This window comes from Eucyclogobius newberryi, unplaced genomic scaffold (assembly GCF_026437365.1).
Source record: "Eucyclogobius newberryi isolate DKJ021-1_F unplaced genomic scaffold, fEucNew1.0.hap1 SCAF_7, whole genome shotgun sequence".
In the NCBI taxonomy this organism is placed as follows: Eukaryota; Metazoa; Chordata; class Actinopteri; order Gobiiformes; family Gobiidae; genus Eucyclogobius; species Eucyclogobius newberryi.
In genome coordinates, this window is record NW_027316389.1 from 19643200 (window position 1) to 19660504 (window position 17305).

The 17305-nt window shown below is 42.7% G+C and overlaps 1 protein-coding gene across 1 annotated transcript in view; it reads right to left on the reverse strand.

Annotated features, from left to right (window-relative positions):
- Window positions 1–13830, reverse strand: part of tubgcp6 (tubulin gamma complex component 6) — a 60026-nt gene extending 46196 nt beyond the window's left edge. The window contains exons 1-8 of the mRNA XM_072434845.1: window positions 13019–13830; window positions 12010–12173; window positions 10959–11172; window positions 8015–8173; window positions 6927–7048; window positions 5796–5859; window positions 5603–5712; window positions 4290–4381 (exon numbers count right to left, since the gene is read on the reverse strand). Coding sequence (XP_072290946.1) covers window positions 4290–4381; window positions 5603–5712; window positions 5796–5859; window positions 6927–7048; window positions 8015–8173; window positions 10959–11172; window positions 12010–12173; window positions 13019–13813 — 1720 coding nt within the window. The 5' untranslated portion in view covers window positions 13814–13830. The remainder of the gene's footprint in view (window positions 1–4289; window positions 4382–5602; window positions 5713–5795; window positions 5860–6926; window positions 7049–8014; window positions 8174–10958; window positions 11173–12009; window positions 12174–13018) is intronic.
- Window positions 13831–17305: the final 3475 nt, after the last annotated feature.

Below are 17305 nucleotides of genomic sequence, written 5' to 3' on the forward strand. Positions count from 1 at the left end.
AAATCAACTGTATCAAAGATTTAAATCTCCGTCCACGTTCGACCCGATCACAGAGCAAGACGTTGAAGAACGAAGCAGAGAAATTACCACGGCAATGAATTAAGTCGTTTGCATACGCCACGTCTAAAACTTCCCATATTAGTATGACCCATGAGCCGTGGCAACTCTGGAACCGCTTGAGTTAGCACTTGGAAATTGTAGCCTCTTAGCGTTTTTCGAGAATGCACTGCGGCTTTTCCGTGGGATTTTTTTCTTTTCTTTTTTTTTACAGAGGCCGGGGAAGAAAGCCTCGTTTTCTGATTGCTTCCACGGCCCACTGACTTGTAGGAGGACAATGACATTTTGCGAGCGTGTCCTCCAAAAAAAAAGGCAGGGGACGGGAGCGGAGTCCGGGTTCACTGCCGGAGTTGATGAGGTGTGGACGATGAGCAAACGGGAGCCCCTTTAGCCGCACAAAGCCCGGGCGAGGGTCCGACCTTGGGAGCCGCCGCCGGTACAATGCGCAGTATTTGGGACGCCTATAATGAGCCAAATAAAACTGGATTCACAGACCGCCGTCTGCTGAATACTTGACCAGATATTTGACTGTCAATACGGAGCTGTTCGGATATTAATCTAACTGTGATGGAACCGCAGTCTGGAGTCAGTATTGTTCATGAACTTTAATATTAAAAGGATGTACCGGATCACACCTTTTATGTGATATTATTTGTTATTTTCACACTGGCAACCGCATTTCACATGTTGATTATTTTCACACTGACAACCACAAGAGGGCGCTCTAGGCTCTAAGCGACGCAGAAGAAGAATCTGCTCTTCCTCTTCCTCTGGAGTTTGTGGAGTTGTTTAGAAGTGACACAGAGGAAGAAGAATTCAATGGATTTAGTGATTTGGGGTAATACTGATGCTTTGGTAAACTTGTTAGCATGTTCTTTATGCTATAGTTATCTGAATAACTGTTCATATGTTACGTTAACATACCAGACACTTACCACAGTTCTGTCTGTGCGTCATGTAGCTGAAGGTGTTAGCGTTAGCATACGTACAACTATTCACCATGTTCTCTCATCTGTTATTATTTTAAACTGCATTTCAAGATTAATGTCTGTTCTATTTCTGTTTCCCCAGTGGGACTTATGTGTTTTTTCTTCTATATTATGCAAATACGGTATTATTGTGTTGTTTTTAATGAGAAAAAGTTAAATCAAACTGAGAAACGTAAAACAGTGAAAAAACAACAACAAAAAAATGTCTACACGCAACAAAATTACTCCAAATATTTATGAACTAAAGACATTAGAAATGACTAATATAACATAGACGAGTAATAACTAGGGCTGGGACGATACACAGGGCCCAAAGTACTGCAAATTCAATAAATTGAGAGTCAATAATAATATTCTTTACAGAGTTAATTCTTAATGCAATACAGTAATGAACAAAAATATGTGATACAATATAGCAAAACGATGTATTGTCCCAGCCCTATAGCTAAATATACAATACTTTATTTCATACATATTTTGCATAATTAATTATATAAATCAGGATTTGTCAACATATGGCACACCTTCCTTTGTCAATGTTTATTTTTGAGCCAATATGAGCAAATAAGTGTTGAGCACTTGTAAAATGCATTTGACTTTTCCACAGCGGCGCCCCCCACAGCCAAACCTGATTACTGCAGTGAAATGAGTGTGTGTGTGTCTTTCCCTCCCTCTGCGTGGTGTGTATCTATTATTTCTCTGTGTGAATATGATCTGTGTTTTTCGGGGCCGGCCCATAATGACTCGTATAAAACTCTGTGGGGGTCTTTGCCGAGAAGCTCCCGAAAAAACAAATCCCTCTCTTAAAAATAGTAATAAATGTGACCGAAATGTGAACCCGCGGCTATAAAGGGGGCGCGGCTTTTGTTAAGAGAAATAGACGCTCGCTAAATAGATTTTCTTAAAGATTACCTATGTAACATTTATGGTGGAGGTCCGCCACCTGCGTGTCTCTAAAAGGGCGTATGGCTGTTTTTGTACTGTTGTATTTGTACACATTGTAAATGTAAATGATAGTTTTACACCGATCGAGCAGGTATTTGTGGAGAAAAGTTGAAAAATATGCAGAAAATTACAGGAAGTGACATCACATTCCAACGTTTATGCATAATTTACACAAAATGAGCATTTTTTTTTTACATTCTAAACATTTATTCAACTAAATAAAATAAAGTCGCTCTCATACATTTTCATTTGTCAAATAAAAAAAAAATTACCATTCGATTTTTCTCAGTGTTTGCTGGGTAATTTCCTAGTGTGATGTCATCAATCACAAACAGGAAGTGACATTATAAATTTAAAAAATGTGCAATTCTGTGTTTTAATTTGAAATATTTAAAACTTAACTGCATTTTAGTTTAATGAGTCGTCCAACCTGTCAAAGGCACTTAAAGGAGATGGATGCTATCGCGCTAAATCGGAAATGTTCCACAGTACGGCGTTAAAACGGTATCTCCACGGAGACGAGAAAGCGATGCAATGAAAACACCCACAATCAAATAACGCTGGATCAGGTTAAACATCACGCTGTGGAACGTTCCGGAAGAAGCAATAACACTTTCATGGAGACGAGCAGGTGGCCAACTCCACACGGGAAAAGTTACGCAGTGCACCTTTAATAAGCGAGTGAAAGGAATGAAAAATGGCCGTGTCTTTTTATTGTATTTTGTATCAAGTATTTTGTATTATGTTTGTGCCTCGTGACAGCGGTGCAGGAGGTCATGCACGCTGCCCTCCAGCCAGATGGTAAGAAGTTTGATTTTTGTTTCATCGAGGTCAAGGTTAAGTCAAGTGTATTGTCCAAGGGTGCCACAATATTACAAACTAAAACAAATATTCTCCTTTAGGCCCATTTTAATCCACTTTTGATTTTGCTTTAGGGTCCTGGTTCTGAGTCCTGGTTCTGAGTCCTGGTTCTGAGTCCTGGTTCTGAGTCCTGGTTCTGAGTCCAGGTTCTGAGTCCAGGTTCTGAGTCCAGGTTCTGAGTCCTGGGTTTGAGTCCTGGGTTTGAGTCCTGGGTTTGAGTCCTGGGTTTGAGTCCTGGGTTTGAGTCCTGGGTTTGAGTCCTGGTTTGAGTGAGTCCTGGTTTGAGTGAGTCCTGGTTTGAGTCCTGGTTTTGAGTCCTGGTTCGAGTCCTGGTTTGAGTCCAGGTTCTGAGTCCTGGTTCTGAGTCCTGGTTCTGAGTCCTGGTTCTGAGTCCTGTTCTAGTCCTTAAGTGTGATCCTGGTTTAATGAGGTGAAGATGCTCGTGTCGTCGCGCTGCACGATTGAAACTTCTCAGTCTCTGCATTAGTCTGTGTGCGATTATGTGCAAGCGTGAGCGAGTCATTCTTCATTTGCAGACATTGAAACAGAGAAAAGGAGGGAAGAGAGGAGATGGAGAGGCAGAGAGAAAGATGATGAGATAGAGAAAATATAAAGAGAGCTGGGTGCAAGAGGAAGAGCGCGTGAGGAGAGAGGGAGGAAAAGAAGTGGACGGGAGTGAGAGAAAGAAGAGACTGAGGAGGCTCTAATCGGCTTCTCTCTCCCCTACTTCCCTCTCTCCCTTTGTCCTTCCTCTCGTCTTTCATCTCCATCTCCTCTTCCTCTCATTTTGCCCTTCCTTTCCTTCTCCCCTAAGGTCCTTCGCCTCTCCGCCCTCTCTTGTTCTCTCCTCCTGTTCTCCTTCTCCTCCCTTTCCTTCTTCTTCCCTCCTCTCCGTTATCTCCCCCTCTTTTTCTCCTCCTCTCCCTCTCTCCATCTCCTCCCCCCTCCCCTCCCCCTCGCCCCTCTCTCGCCCCTCTCCTCCTCCTCCTCTCCCCCTCCTCCTCTCCCCCTCCTCCTGTCCCCTCTCTTTCCTCCTGTCCCCTCTCTCCTCCTCCCACTCTCCTCCTCTTCTCACTATCTCCTCCCCCCTCTCCCTCTCTCCTCCTCCCCCTCGCTCCTCCTTCTTCCCCTCTCTCTCTCCTTACCCTCTCTCCTACTTCTTCCCCTCTCTCCTCCTCCCCCTCGCTCCTCCTTCTTCCCCTCTCTCTCTCCTTACCCTCTCTCCTCTCCCTCTCCCCTCTCTCCTCCTCCCCATCACTCTCGCTCGCTCTCTGACTCAGTTTCCTCCTGATTATCTTCCAATAACTGTGTGACACGGACAAATCCAACTGGGCAATAAAGGATGTAATGAAAAGTGTGTGTGTGTTTTTGGCGGGACAATCTGCCCGACGAGTTCCTCCCTTTTGACAGTGAAGTGTGCCGCGCTCGTTATCTCACCTCGAAAACCCAGGTACTCCTCGTTGACCTGGATCATGAACTCTCCGTAAACATCCCGAAACACGCCGCTGTACACCCAATCGGACACGAAGCTGAGGTCGGCCACGCGAAACCAGGAAGAGGGGGAGAAGAGCAGAGAAAACGTCCTTGACACGAGGCAAAACACAATAGAATGCTGAATAATATGAAGAGAGTTGAATACTAATGTCAGCCAGGTTAATCGCGTTTGAGGAAAAATAGCAATTTCAATGTATCAAATTTTAAAATGTGCTATCATTTGAGTCATATTACGCGCTGTGAAACTTGTATGACTTTAGCAGTTTGTATTTCAGCTCAAGTACTTTCACCGTGTCAAATATTTCGTGGTACTTTTACTTATGTCAATTCTTTGTGTGGTTGTTTTGGATGCTTTGTTGTGCAATTTGAGGCTTTTCTTGCACTTCTTTCCCACTGTGTGTGATTTTAACTGCAAAAGGAAACTAAACTGTTTCCATTTCAGCCTTTTTTTCATTTGTTTAGTTTCGGAACGAGATTATGGAGGCCCCGTAATCTAATTTTCTCCCCCAAAGTCTAAAAACAAGCTGTACAATAAATTATAGCATTACAAACTATTCTTTTTGCTTGTTGAACTTTTAAAAAACAGGATTGCTTGTGCCACCAGAATGTATTTTGAGTTTGAATTATCCTTTATTGTATTGTTTAAGTGCTCAGAAAATTGCAGTTTTCACCTACCCCCTATCTCCACTCACAGCCCTTACATGAGAGTTTTTGCTAAATTAAAACTGGGTCATTTAAAAAAAGTTTTGAAAAGTTTTTTAAAAAAATAAGTTGGCATAGCCATTAAAAAATTAAAAATAACTTTATTTTTCTATAAATTAATTTTAAAAAGGTTGCATTGCCACTTAAAATAAACAAAAAATAACTCAAAACATTAAAATAATAAGGAGAAAATAATTTAAAACTGGTTTGCATAGCCATTAAAAAATAAGTAAAAATAACTGAAATCATTAAAAGAAAAGAAAGATAAACAGTTGCATAGCCATTCAAAAATGAATAAAAAAATAACTATTATCTCTTCTACTATTTCTATTTTTAAGTTTATACAAAACAAAGTGGAACATCTTGATCTAAATATGTGACAGCTTATTACTAAATTAAAAGGCATACCATCTGTTTTTAATAATGTGCTGTGTGATTTTCATGCACAGTGTTATAAAACATGTCGTCTATCACACATCTACTTGACAAACAAACACATCTTTTGGCAGTTGGCTGATGGGTTCATGTCACAGTTGTGCCCCCCGTTGTCGTACCGTGTGTAGGGCGCACAGCTCCTCTTCAGCAGCGACAGAAGGACCGGGTAGTTTTCATTACTGCAGTTATTCTGGGCCTCGTTGTACAGGTAGGACAGCAGCTTCACGCCCTGCAGAGGAGAAGAGCCCACACGTCTCATCTGTTCAGGCACAACACATTCAAGATGGAGGATATGAAACAACCGAAACCCACCACAGGGAAGGTGGCCTGGCCCGCACCCAAGGGCCCGTCCACACAGCAGAGCTCCGACAGGTACCTGCGATTAAGACGGAGGAGATTACACGTGACGCGGAGGGAAAACAGCATCGGTAAAAGAAACGATAGTATTGTGCAGGTGTCACGGTGCAAAAAGGCACGTGAATTCAGGCAAAATGTTCAAAATGTGCTGTAAACAAAGACTTCTGGCACATTTGTAATGATTGTCCAACAGTTTCCCTGGAACTGGAGTTGTTTTTCACAGTGATGCTCCAGTCTGTCAAGTCCAAGCTTTAAACGACAAATTGTATGCATTTTTTGTATCGTTATTGGCTATTGAGAACATTTATTTTTTTCCATTTCTGTCTTTTGATAATTTATTTAAACAGGGAAAACCCAAAGCGAGAAACACATTATCATTTTCTTTAAACAATATACAGATTAAAACAAACACAGGATATCCAAATAAAATACTTAATAAAACAATCAATAAAATTAACAAATGCAATAAATGTGTGTCCTTTAAGTGACAATTAAAATTGTATTAAATAAATGTATTTGAGTTATTCAATTCAATTAATTTTTGTAACGCTCAAAATCACAACAGTTGCCTCTGAGGGCGAGAGTAAGGAAATGCACCAGAACACAGAACACAGTAAATTATGTAATTTATTCTAAAAATGTGAATGTGAAATGTAATACTTTTCTGTCTTTTGTTTATGTTCGTGAATTTAAGACTGAAAAACATTTAACTTATAAAATAATAAATATCCTGAAAATCATGATTGACCAAAAGGAAACGCCTTTTTATTACGTCAGAGAAGCTGTTGAATGACAATCGAGTAGAAGTGACTGCCAATAACCATCCTCAGCGATTGTTTCTCCTTATTTCAGATGAAGTATAGTGATAGTGTAGTATAGTAATAGTTCAGTATTTCAGGTATCGACTGTTCCAACGTAAAAAGGGTCACGTGCATCACACCCGTCCTTCAACGTTCTCGCGGCAAACCGCTCGAGGAACCGATTCTTCACGTTATCTTCTGTGTTCTTGGTCAGGAGTACCGAGCTGCTAAGTTTAACGTGCCGCGCGCTTATGTAACGCGACGGACCGGACCCCCGCCCTCGTACCTGAGCTGGTTGCCCACTTTGCGGAAGAGGAAGCCGATGGTGAGGAGGCTGAGGGTGGGCGGAGTGCTGAGGACGCAGGCTCTGTAGTAGTGCAGGTACTTCCTCAGGCCGCCTGTAAACGCCTGAAGGAACCAAACACACTCAATGTCGTGGTATAAAACAAGAGTACAGTACCTTTTTCAGACAAAGAAACACAAACGCAACTGATTTAAAAGGAAACAATGTGCAAGATATACTTTGAAAATTGCTTGTATTATTTTCGTAATAAACATGTAGCTGGCCAAGCAAAAGTATCACGGTGAGATGAAAGTACAATGAATGTGTCGTTTTAACAGCTAAAACCCTAGTAAAAACAGAATGAAGGTATTAACTTAAGTTGTGAGTGTGCTATATTTTTTCAAAAGCGTATTTACCGTATCTTCCGGACTATAAGTCACATCTTTTTTCATAGTTTTGGCCGGTGTGCGACTTATATGTGATATTATTTTATATTTTCACACTGATAACCACAAGAGGGCGCTCTAAGTGACGCAGAAGAAGAATCTGCACATCCTCTTCCTCTGGAGTTTGTGGAGTTGTTTAGAAGTGACACAGAGGAAGAAGAATTCAATGGATTTAGTGATTTGGGGTAAAACTGATGCTTTGGTAAACTTGTTAGCATGTTCTTTATGCTATAGTTATCTGAATAACTGTTAATATGTTACGTTAACATACCAGACACTTACCACAGTTCTGTCTGTGCCTCATGTAGCTGAAGTACACCTATTCACCATGTTATTATTTTAAATTGCATTTCAAGATTAAATGTCTGTTCTTGGTCTTGGAATTCATCAAATAAATCTCCCTCGAAAATGCGACTTATATTCCGGTGCGACTTATACTCCGGAAAATACGGTACAGGGTTAGGGTTAGAGCAGTTTTTCCAAAATAAAAAACAGCATAAATTACAAGCTGCTTTAAAGACAGGGGCCACCAACAGAGAATTGAATGAGACTTAATGGACCAGCTTCTATTTTCACACAGTTTTTAGATCAATATTGCAGTTTGCAGAAATACTGTGCAAAGTGAGTGAAAGTGGAGCGCGGCACCTGGAAGACGAGCCCCTTCTTGTCCGCGCTCTGCAGGGAGAAGTGGCTGAGGCGCAGGTAGTGGGTGCCGTACTGGGCGAGCTCGTGCAGCAGCCGGGACACGCTCTCCGGAGACGCCCCCGACACGCACACGCCCGGCCTCACATCGAACTGCACGCTCTGGGAACAATGGGACGGCAAAGGGCGGATTAGCTTTACCTGAGCCGTGTGGTTGTAACACGTGCTGAGAAGGATTTCAATCTCAAGGAAAATGGAATATATCGAAATATTTTTGGGGGATTAATGCAAATTTTCGAATGTCGGGTTTAAAGTTTATCATTTAAAGTAGGGCTGCATGTTCTTTAATGTATAAAAAATAAAATATAAAAACATTTAAATAAAAAAAAATAAAAAAATAAAGTAGGCCTGCAACTAACGATTATTTTGGTAATCGATTAGTCTAGCATTTATTCTTTCGATGACAGACCAGTCAATATGAGAATTTTAGCCAATTTTATCCAGATAAAGCTGAACTTAATCCATCTGACGACGTCCTGGTGGAGAATATTTTCAGACAAAAAGGGTGTTTTCATTAAAAACACACATTTTTGTATCCGAGTAATAAATAAAACCTCTTCTCTCAGACCATGGCATGTTTTGGAGTCTATGTATAAACCAGTTAGTGATTATTCAATTACTTAATTAGCAGACATTTCTATAATCAATCAGTTGTGATTAATCGATTATCTTGTTGCAGCCCTAATTTTAAGTTTTCAAAAATACAGCAAAAAGAGTCAAAATGCCTAGTGTCTCCCAAACAAAGATATATAGTGATATTTCTGCTTCTTTTGTGGTTAATTTTATGGTCTATTCATGTTTTGAGCAATACATTTTACATGAAAATATTGTACAAATATTGGTTTCAAGACAATCCTAAAAATAGATTTTAATTTTTGTCAATATTGCCCAACCACATCTGAAATGAAGATTTTAAGTGTAAGTGGATTGTGTTGTGTGTGAAAAAATTATGATCATGGCGCTAAAAAATACGAGCACTTTATTCCGATTCCCATTAAATTGCTTTTCATAAGTATTCATTTCTAGTACACATTTCTATTGAAGTTGTGATTAAAAATGTGATTCTTTTTACATATTTTCCAGGCCTACTTTGGTTTTGTACATTATTTTGCACAGACACCAACACAAAATCTCTGATATTCAGTGATGCATTTCAAAGTACAATTTGATCATAACACGCTTTAATTTGGTGTGAGTTTTATTACATTTCAAACTCCACTTGAACACGAAAAGTCATCAGAAGTGCTACTTTTTACTCAAGTAATTTAAGCCTTAAACACGTGCGCATAGTTCTCGCCGTTCCTCCCACCTCAGAGAATTACATATTTATTGAGGTGAGGAAGGCGTAATGAATAACTGTATGGTCCAATAACATCCAATAAAACAAGCCTGCAGCAGCGCGAGTCCTCGTGTAACTTAAAATATTGCATTTCGTCGAGAATCGCATCCGTAGTGAATTGTGAAGCAATAGTTAGCAGAGTTATTGTTTTATAGTAAGATGTTTGCCATTTTTGTCTCGCTCGCGGCCGTTTTATTTCAGCCGAGTAAAAACATCGCAGACATCAAGCTTCCAGGGAGTTAAAGATAGAAATTAATTTAGTTAGAGAACAGCAATACAACGGGGTGCACGGTGGCAAAGGCGGTTAGCGCTCTTGCCTCCCAAGAAGGAGATAATGGGTTTGATTCCCGGACCAGACCAACATCACATGATCTCTCTGGGTGGAGTCTGCATGTTCTCCCCGTGTTACCGTGGGTTCTCTCCGGGTTCTCCGGATCCTCCCACCATCCAAACACATGCATTTGTTAGGCTAAAATTGGTGACTCTAAATTGGCCCTAGTGAATGTTTGTCTGTGATGTCTATGTCTCTGTGTTCGCCCTGCGACGGCCCGAAGTCACTGGGATAGGCTCCAGTCACCCGCCACCCCCGAAAGGAACAAAGCGGTAGAAAATGGATGGATGGAAGAGCAATACAACAACATTTGTGAACATTTGTGAACATTTGTCAACCTGCAACGTATCTTTTTATAATAGCATTTCTTTACGTTAGAAATAACACAAAAACAAATCAGCCATAACATTACGACGATTAACAGATTTTAACGGATTATTATTTATTTAGGCAACTGAGAAGTGAATTTTTAATTGTAAGTTTGAAATACAATATCAACAAAAACTTATATATCAAGGGTTTTTTTTGCATTGAGATTTTCGTCAATACGTCCGGAATGGGCCAAAAATGTCCTGGATGAGATTCAAATATGACACAAAACTGCACTACACAGAAATTGCACTTGTTTGGGAGATTTCTGTCTCTTTTTGAGCTCCTTTTTTTAATAGCTTTAATTATACATGAAATAGATACACGATATTCTAACAATGCCTGTTTCAATGTCTGCAAAAACAACAATTGCAATAGTATTCATTTTTCCACACATTTCCCACTAAGGAGGGGAAATGGGTGACGTTTTTTAACATGTTTGACTTATTTGACTAACCTTAACCCTGTGCCATTTAAGTGGACCAATTAACAAATAACCTTTAAGTTTAATATTAGTTGCAGTTATTGATCTAATCCACTACAAAAATGGTGTCATTGAATAAAGAATAAAAATGTTAGTCAGACAACAATTCTACACCTCAAACTTTTTAAAAAATTGATCTTTATCATTGAAAAATTATTTAAGAAGGTTAAAATTTTGTCTCATTAATGCCATGTTTTCAGTATCATACCAGAGCTGTGCAATATTGGAAATAACAATGTGATATTAGCAAAAACACATCTAATAAAAATCATAATATGTTTATTCTTCTTCAATTAAGTAGCCCAAGATTTTACAAACGATTCTTATCCAATTACACACATACATTATCTCTCATTTTTCAAACCTGACTGAGGGGGAAGGTGGTTGAGGCGACCCCGATGAGGACGTTCAGGAGGTCTGTGACGAGTTGTGTTTGTGTGTCCTGAGGCAGAGGGATCAGAGGAGAAGGTGTGTCTCCGCCCACCACCCTCATGCCCCCCTCCCACAGACGGTAAAGCTGGTCCAGCGCCTCTCTGCCCGACTCCGTGACAAACAGGGCCTCGCGACTCCCCGGAGGACTAAAGGAGGACAAGAGGGTCGGGGGGCGTTCAAATTTGTACTGCATTAGTCCCAGCTTGGCCCCAGTTTAGTGGTGAATGATGTGGACTGGACTCAGTTTTAGTCCACAGTTTAGCCCTAGTTTGAATCCCAAGGTTCTAGTCGGGCACGGTTCTTGTCGGGCCCGGTTCTTGTCGGGCGAGGTTCTTGTCGGGCGAGGTTCTTGTCGGGCGAGGTTCTTGTCGGGCGAGGTTCGAGTCGGGCGAGGTTCGAGTCGGGCGATGTTCTAGTCGGGCGATGTTCTAGTCGGGCGATGTTCTAGTCGGGCGATGTTCCAGTCGGGCGATGTTCCAGTCGGGTGCGGTTCGTTCCAGTCGGGCGCGGTGGTTCTAGTCGGGCGCGGTGGTTCTAGTCGGGCGCGGTGGTTCTAGTCGGGCGGTTCTAGTCGTGCCATTTTAGTCGGGGGTCGGGGGGGATGGTTCTAGTCGGGGGGCAGTTCTAGTCGGGGCGGTTCTAGTCGTGCCATTTTAGTCGGGGGGCGGTTCTAGTCAGGGGCGGTTCTAGTCGGGGGCGGTACTAGTCGGGGGCGGTACTAGTCGAGAGCGGTACTAGTCGGGCGGTTCTAGTCGTGCCATTTTAGTCGGGGGGCGGTTCTAGTCGGGGGGCGGGTTCTAGTCGGGGGGCGGTTCTAGTCGGGGGGCGGTTCTAGTCGGGGGGCGGTTCTAGTCAGGGGCGGTTCTAGTTGGGGGCGGTTCTAGTCTGGCGCGGTTTAAGTCCTGTCTAACTCCAAAGACCTGTGTTACAAAATACTGCATTACAGCCCATTTAATCTATTAGAATAATTCAAAGTTATTTACCAGCCGACAGACTCCCAGCAGCGTCGCCGTTGAGGCTCAAACGTTAGAAGAGCTTCCCAGGGATCGAGCTCTGGACCTGGGCTGGACTCCGACTGAGAGTCTGGCGTCAGGTTGGAGGCCGACTGGAAGCCCTCATCTTCAGACTGGTCTAACGAAGGAGGAACCTGCAAAGACGAGGAAAACTAATTACAACACACACGTTAGGGACACAAGATCCATATCTAAATAATTTAAAAGAAAGACAAACGTAACTAAACTTGTCATAACCATATTATAAGGTGTAAATGTCTTAAAAACATGAAACTTTGCAGGAGTCCAGAGTTCTTCCAACTTTCCAAACACATTCTTAAATATTGAACACGATGAGTTTATAACGGTGCACAACTTTCAGACGCCCGAGCTCTCGGTAAAGCGAACAACTAGCATGCCAACAGTGCACTTCCTGGTTCTCGGATGATAAAATACTCAACAATCTGATGCACACAACACACATTGGTCTCATTTTAACCCTTAGACCTGCTTTTACAATACAAATACAAGAAAATGCATACAATAACTGTAATATTCTCCTAATTTTGTGTTTGGGAAGCAGAATCCCCCAAAAATGTATGAATTTGAAAAGAAAATGTGTGTTATATTCTAAATGTTGATGTTATGATGTTGATATCATCCTAAATTTATCTTTGTGTTGTCTTCTTGACACGGTTGATGAATTTACGTATCAAAAACATATCTCCAAACTGATCAAAAACCTCTATCTTAAATAAATAAGATAATAAGCATCATCAGTGATCATAGTTAAAAAATTGACTGATATTAATATAATATAAATTGGTTTAGAATATTATTCTAAACCAATACCTAATGCAGTACACTGGATCAGAACAGATACTATGTCCAAATGCATCAAATATCATTACTACTATCACAAATATGGCACTCGATTGTGGCATTTTTCCTCATAATTTAGATGCCTAATGTGTGCTAAAGTGCCCGTCTGATTGATTACCTTGATGGCCAGTCCAGTGACATCAATATTAATGGGCACGGGAGGAATGTCCAGTCTTATGTCCATGTCCCAGGTGCGGGTCTGCTGCAGCGCCCCGAACAGCGACAGCCTGGTCTCCCTTTCAAACTTTTCCTCCGCCTCACTTATCCTCCGGAGAGCGAGCAACCCAGTGCCGGGCGGGGCATCCATCAGGCTCTGTCCCGCCCGCAACGTCTCCAGAGTCCCCCACTCCTCGGCACAAATGAGTCCCCAAGACCTGGCCTCCAGCCTCTGCAGCTCCTCACTCTGATAGCCCCAGGGTGGAGGCTTACGCAGCACGGCCCGCTCCCTTCTCATGTAGTCCTGGCTGAAGGTGGTGACGGGCGGGGGCGTGGAGCCGGCAAGCTGCGCTAGGAGCTCCAGCGCGCCGTCTACTTCCTTTAAACCCGAAGCTGTGCCCTCTGGCAGCGTATCCAGCAGCTCCTCCAACCGCTCCGCCTCCTCCCTGCATCCCGCCACTCGCAAGTCGAAACATATCATCAAGATTTTATTCCTCGGGGGTGTTGGGTTGGCAGCAGCCGGAAGATTTGGTTTAGGGATGGAGGTGGTTTTGGTGCCGGCGTCTTGGAAGAGCTTGGATAAGAGCGCTTCGTAGGCAACCTTCTTCAGGGTGCTGTGGAAAGTTTCTCTGGAGACGCCTCCCATGGCGCGCCTCTTCCACGACACTCCGGACAGGCAGCGGTCGCACAGAGCTCCCACCAGCTCCGTAATGCTGCTGCTGTCGGTGCAGGGTTTGGTGTTCAGACTCGGGATCATGACGGAGGCTCAGTCTCAGCCTGTGGCAGAGAAACATAGAAGACAAAGTTGTAGGTGCACTAGGGCTGTGGAATTAATTTCATTTTAGTGAAGCTTAGGGCTGCAAATAGCATTTTACAAATCAATTAATCAACAAAATAATTGCAAGATTAAATTATCAAACAGAGAATTTAGAATGGAAAATGTGATTTTTTTTTTTTACAAAATGTCATCAGTCCAAAGGAACTTCCTGGTGCAATATATTTCAAAAGGAAAGTTTGTTTTCCCGTGTCATTTTCATTTGATTATCTTAATAATCAATTAGTTGCAATTAATCATTGCAGCCCTAATAAAGGTTGAGATTTCATCTTTTCTAAAAGTCAATACTCAGCTTGTGACCTTTTAATTGAGAGGTCTACAGTCAATGCTCAGTCAGTCAAAGCCTGTGGTCTCGTTTCCAAGGAATGTTCCACAATATGGCATTTAACCATCTACCTAAATAAGATGTGGTTTTACACAAAAATACTGATCTGATTAGTAACTTGGAAAGATGGCTCGTCTCCAAGGGGATGGATCATTTCAATGCTATAGAATGTAACATGCCAGGTAAAGCAATAACATCTCTGGTGATCCACAGTTAAAATTACTCATTACATCCACTGAACATTGAACTCGGTGTGAATAAAATAAAGCAGAACAGGCACAAGATTAGCATATTCTGTAGATATAACAGTGTATATTACAGCAAACAGGAGGAGACACGCATAACATTACGTGAACAATAATGTGGATTGTTGAAAGAAAGTAGAACTGGCTGCATGTGATAAACATGCTAGTACTGTCTTCTAAACAGGAATAAGACGTTAATATCTGAATAATAACACACAGTGCCAGCACCTGACGGGTCTTTTCATGTGTCCTAACGTCTCATTTGACAGGGTAAATGATGCACATTGCAGCAGTCCAGATGCACGTGTGTGGTGTTTACCTGCAGAGCTGTGTTCAGAAAGCGTTCTTTACTCATGGAAGCGCAGCTGTGACATGCTAACGCGATGCTAGCCGATAGCTCCGCTCCTTCATTCCGCAACAGCGGCGCAGATAAATAACAGTATGTTCAATGCTTCACATTTTCAACGCGTCTTCTCATTGGGGTTCCAAATTCCTTCATCCAGACTCTCTCCAAATGTTACATTTCTAATCGCGATGTTAAACTTTATTCATTCTTGCTCGACAAGCGGAGCTTCTGCAAAAGACAATCTGATTGGATAAAGGAACCTCTCCGTCTGCAGTGATTGGCTGAGCAGGGGCAGAGGTCTTCTCTGATTGGTCAATAACCAGGAACTCGCAGCGCTGCTGTTTTCATGCGCCGCCGCGCTTTGGCGCGGATTTGCCGCGGCGGGACGCATCCGTGACGCGTCTGAAATCCCGGAAATAATGGACTGAAAAACTCGGAAGCATTTCAGAAGCGGACATCGATTCGCGACGCAGACGCGACGCTTAGAAGTTTGTGTTAATTTCTTTCAATACATCGCTCCTGCATCGAGTAACCTTTAATATAAAAGCACAATGAACGATGACAGAATGATCCGGGAGATTGAGAAAAGAAGGATGTTTTACGACACCAAAGATTTATTTTACAAAGACAATGTAGTCAAAGAGAAGGAGTGGGCCACATTGGCCAAAACCCTGGGGTTAGAGGGTAAGTTATTTCTATGTTTGATGTTTATAGTCTTTATCTGAATTATATTATATGAAAAGAACTGAATAATCATGAAGTAAACACATGAGCTGCATCAGGGACAGTGCCTGATCAGGAGTCAGCATCACACATGAGGAGTTGAAGTTTGGATTGTTTGATGTTTTCAGTGGACTTCTGCAAATCCAGATGGAAGGCTTTGCGGGACGGATTTGTCAAGGCGAAAAATGCCCAGAAGGACTACAGGTATGCAGAGAAAATGGCTTTCCTCATGCCTTTCCTGCAAAACAGACGGTAATTCCCAAAGATATAACTGTACTAAGACCTTCATTGTTATATACGTCTCGTAAAGGTGTTAAATCATAACTTTTCCTCCTCCGTCTGTAGCAGCAGCAAGCGTTACTTATGCGACGACGACGGCGATGCGGATTCTTTGGGAGAGAACGGCGATCTCCTGGCAGCTGCAGCGGCCTCGGCAGAAATCGTATCGTCGCGGCTCCCCAGCAAGTCCGTGAAGCGCTCCACGTCGCCCGTCCCGCTCGGCCTGATCCCCATAAACCCCAAAGACGTCCCGCAGACGGACCTGGACGAGTCTTACCACTTCGCCATGAGCCTGGTGCCCATTTTGAGTCGAATGGACCGGAACACGAGGAGACAAGCCCAGGTCTTCATCCTCAACGGCCTGGGGAACTTTGAAAACCCGCTGTAGCCAGACGTCGTTTGCCGTGTCATATTTGAGCTCCTCCAGGCTTCATTTGACTGTAAAGAAACGGTGAACAAAGGTGAATTTCAACTGTGGAAGATGACTCTCTTTCGCACGCGCCGCAGCTCTACGCGCCGAGCCACGCGATGACATTTGGACGTTTTTATGAGGACTCGATACATGAAATGAATCTGTTTGTTTTTTAACCGTATAGCCTCGTTAGACTGTTTTGTCAGGAGTTTTTAAAAATACCGTTATGTAACTTTGCTGATTTCATTTAATGTTTTTTGTGCGTTTCTCGATGCTGCCAGCGCCCCCTACAGTTTGGATTTAAGTTCTGTTGTAAAACTGTTAATAATGATAACAATAATTGTGTAAAGTTCTTTTGGCAGTTCTGGCTTGTTGCTGCGACAAAAAATGCGCGACTAGAAACGCCATTCTTGAACTCGAAAAGGGGTCGACGACAAATAAACCCCTTTTTAAAGCTGGGGTAACTGACTTTATTCGTGTGAATGAGTAAATTTAGTTTCCCCCCCATGGATTATACTGTAAAAGCCGCACTCTGGGACAAAATCAGACGCCTGTGCTCTGTCTACGTCTTATCTTTTGTAAACAGTGCTAGGATTGACCGCGCTTTGGAGGTCGCCGTCCAGGAAGTTACGTGTGAATTATGTAAACGATGCGCCAAAGCGTTTGTCAGAGGAATTAAGGTGAAGGTACTTTATTGTCCTCTGCATTTGACCCATATTTCAAAGCCGCGGGCCCATCTCCGGGGCGGCGGTGGGCCCATCTCCAGAGCAGCGGGCCCATCTCCGGAGCGTCAGGACGATGCATGTTTTGAGTCGATGGGTGAAACCAGAGCACCCGGAGGAAGCCCACCCGGACACGGGGAGGAACATGCGATCTCCACACGGAAAGGCCCGGGAGTCGAAGCGTGCTCGCCGCTCTGCCACCGCGCTGGGAATGAGTTAGACCGGGCGTGTCCAAACTGTGGCTCGGGGCCCAAATGAGGGACCAACTTCCTGCTAAGTTGGCCTAAACAACAAAAAGTAGTAGTTTTTACTGTAAAATTGAAAAAAATCAAACATGTTGATGTTACACCAGCCTAATAGTA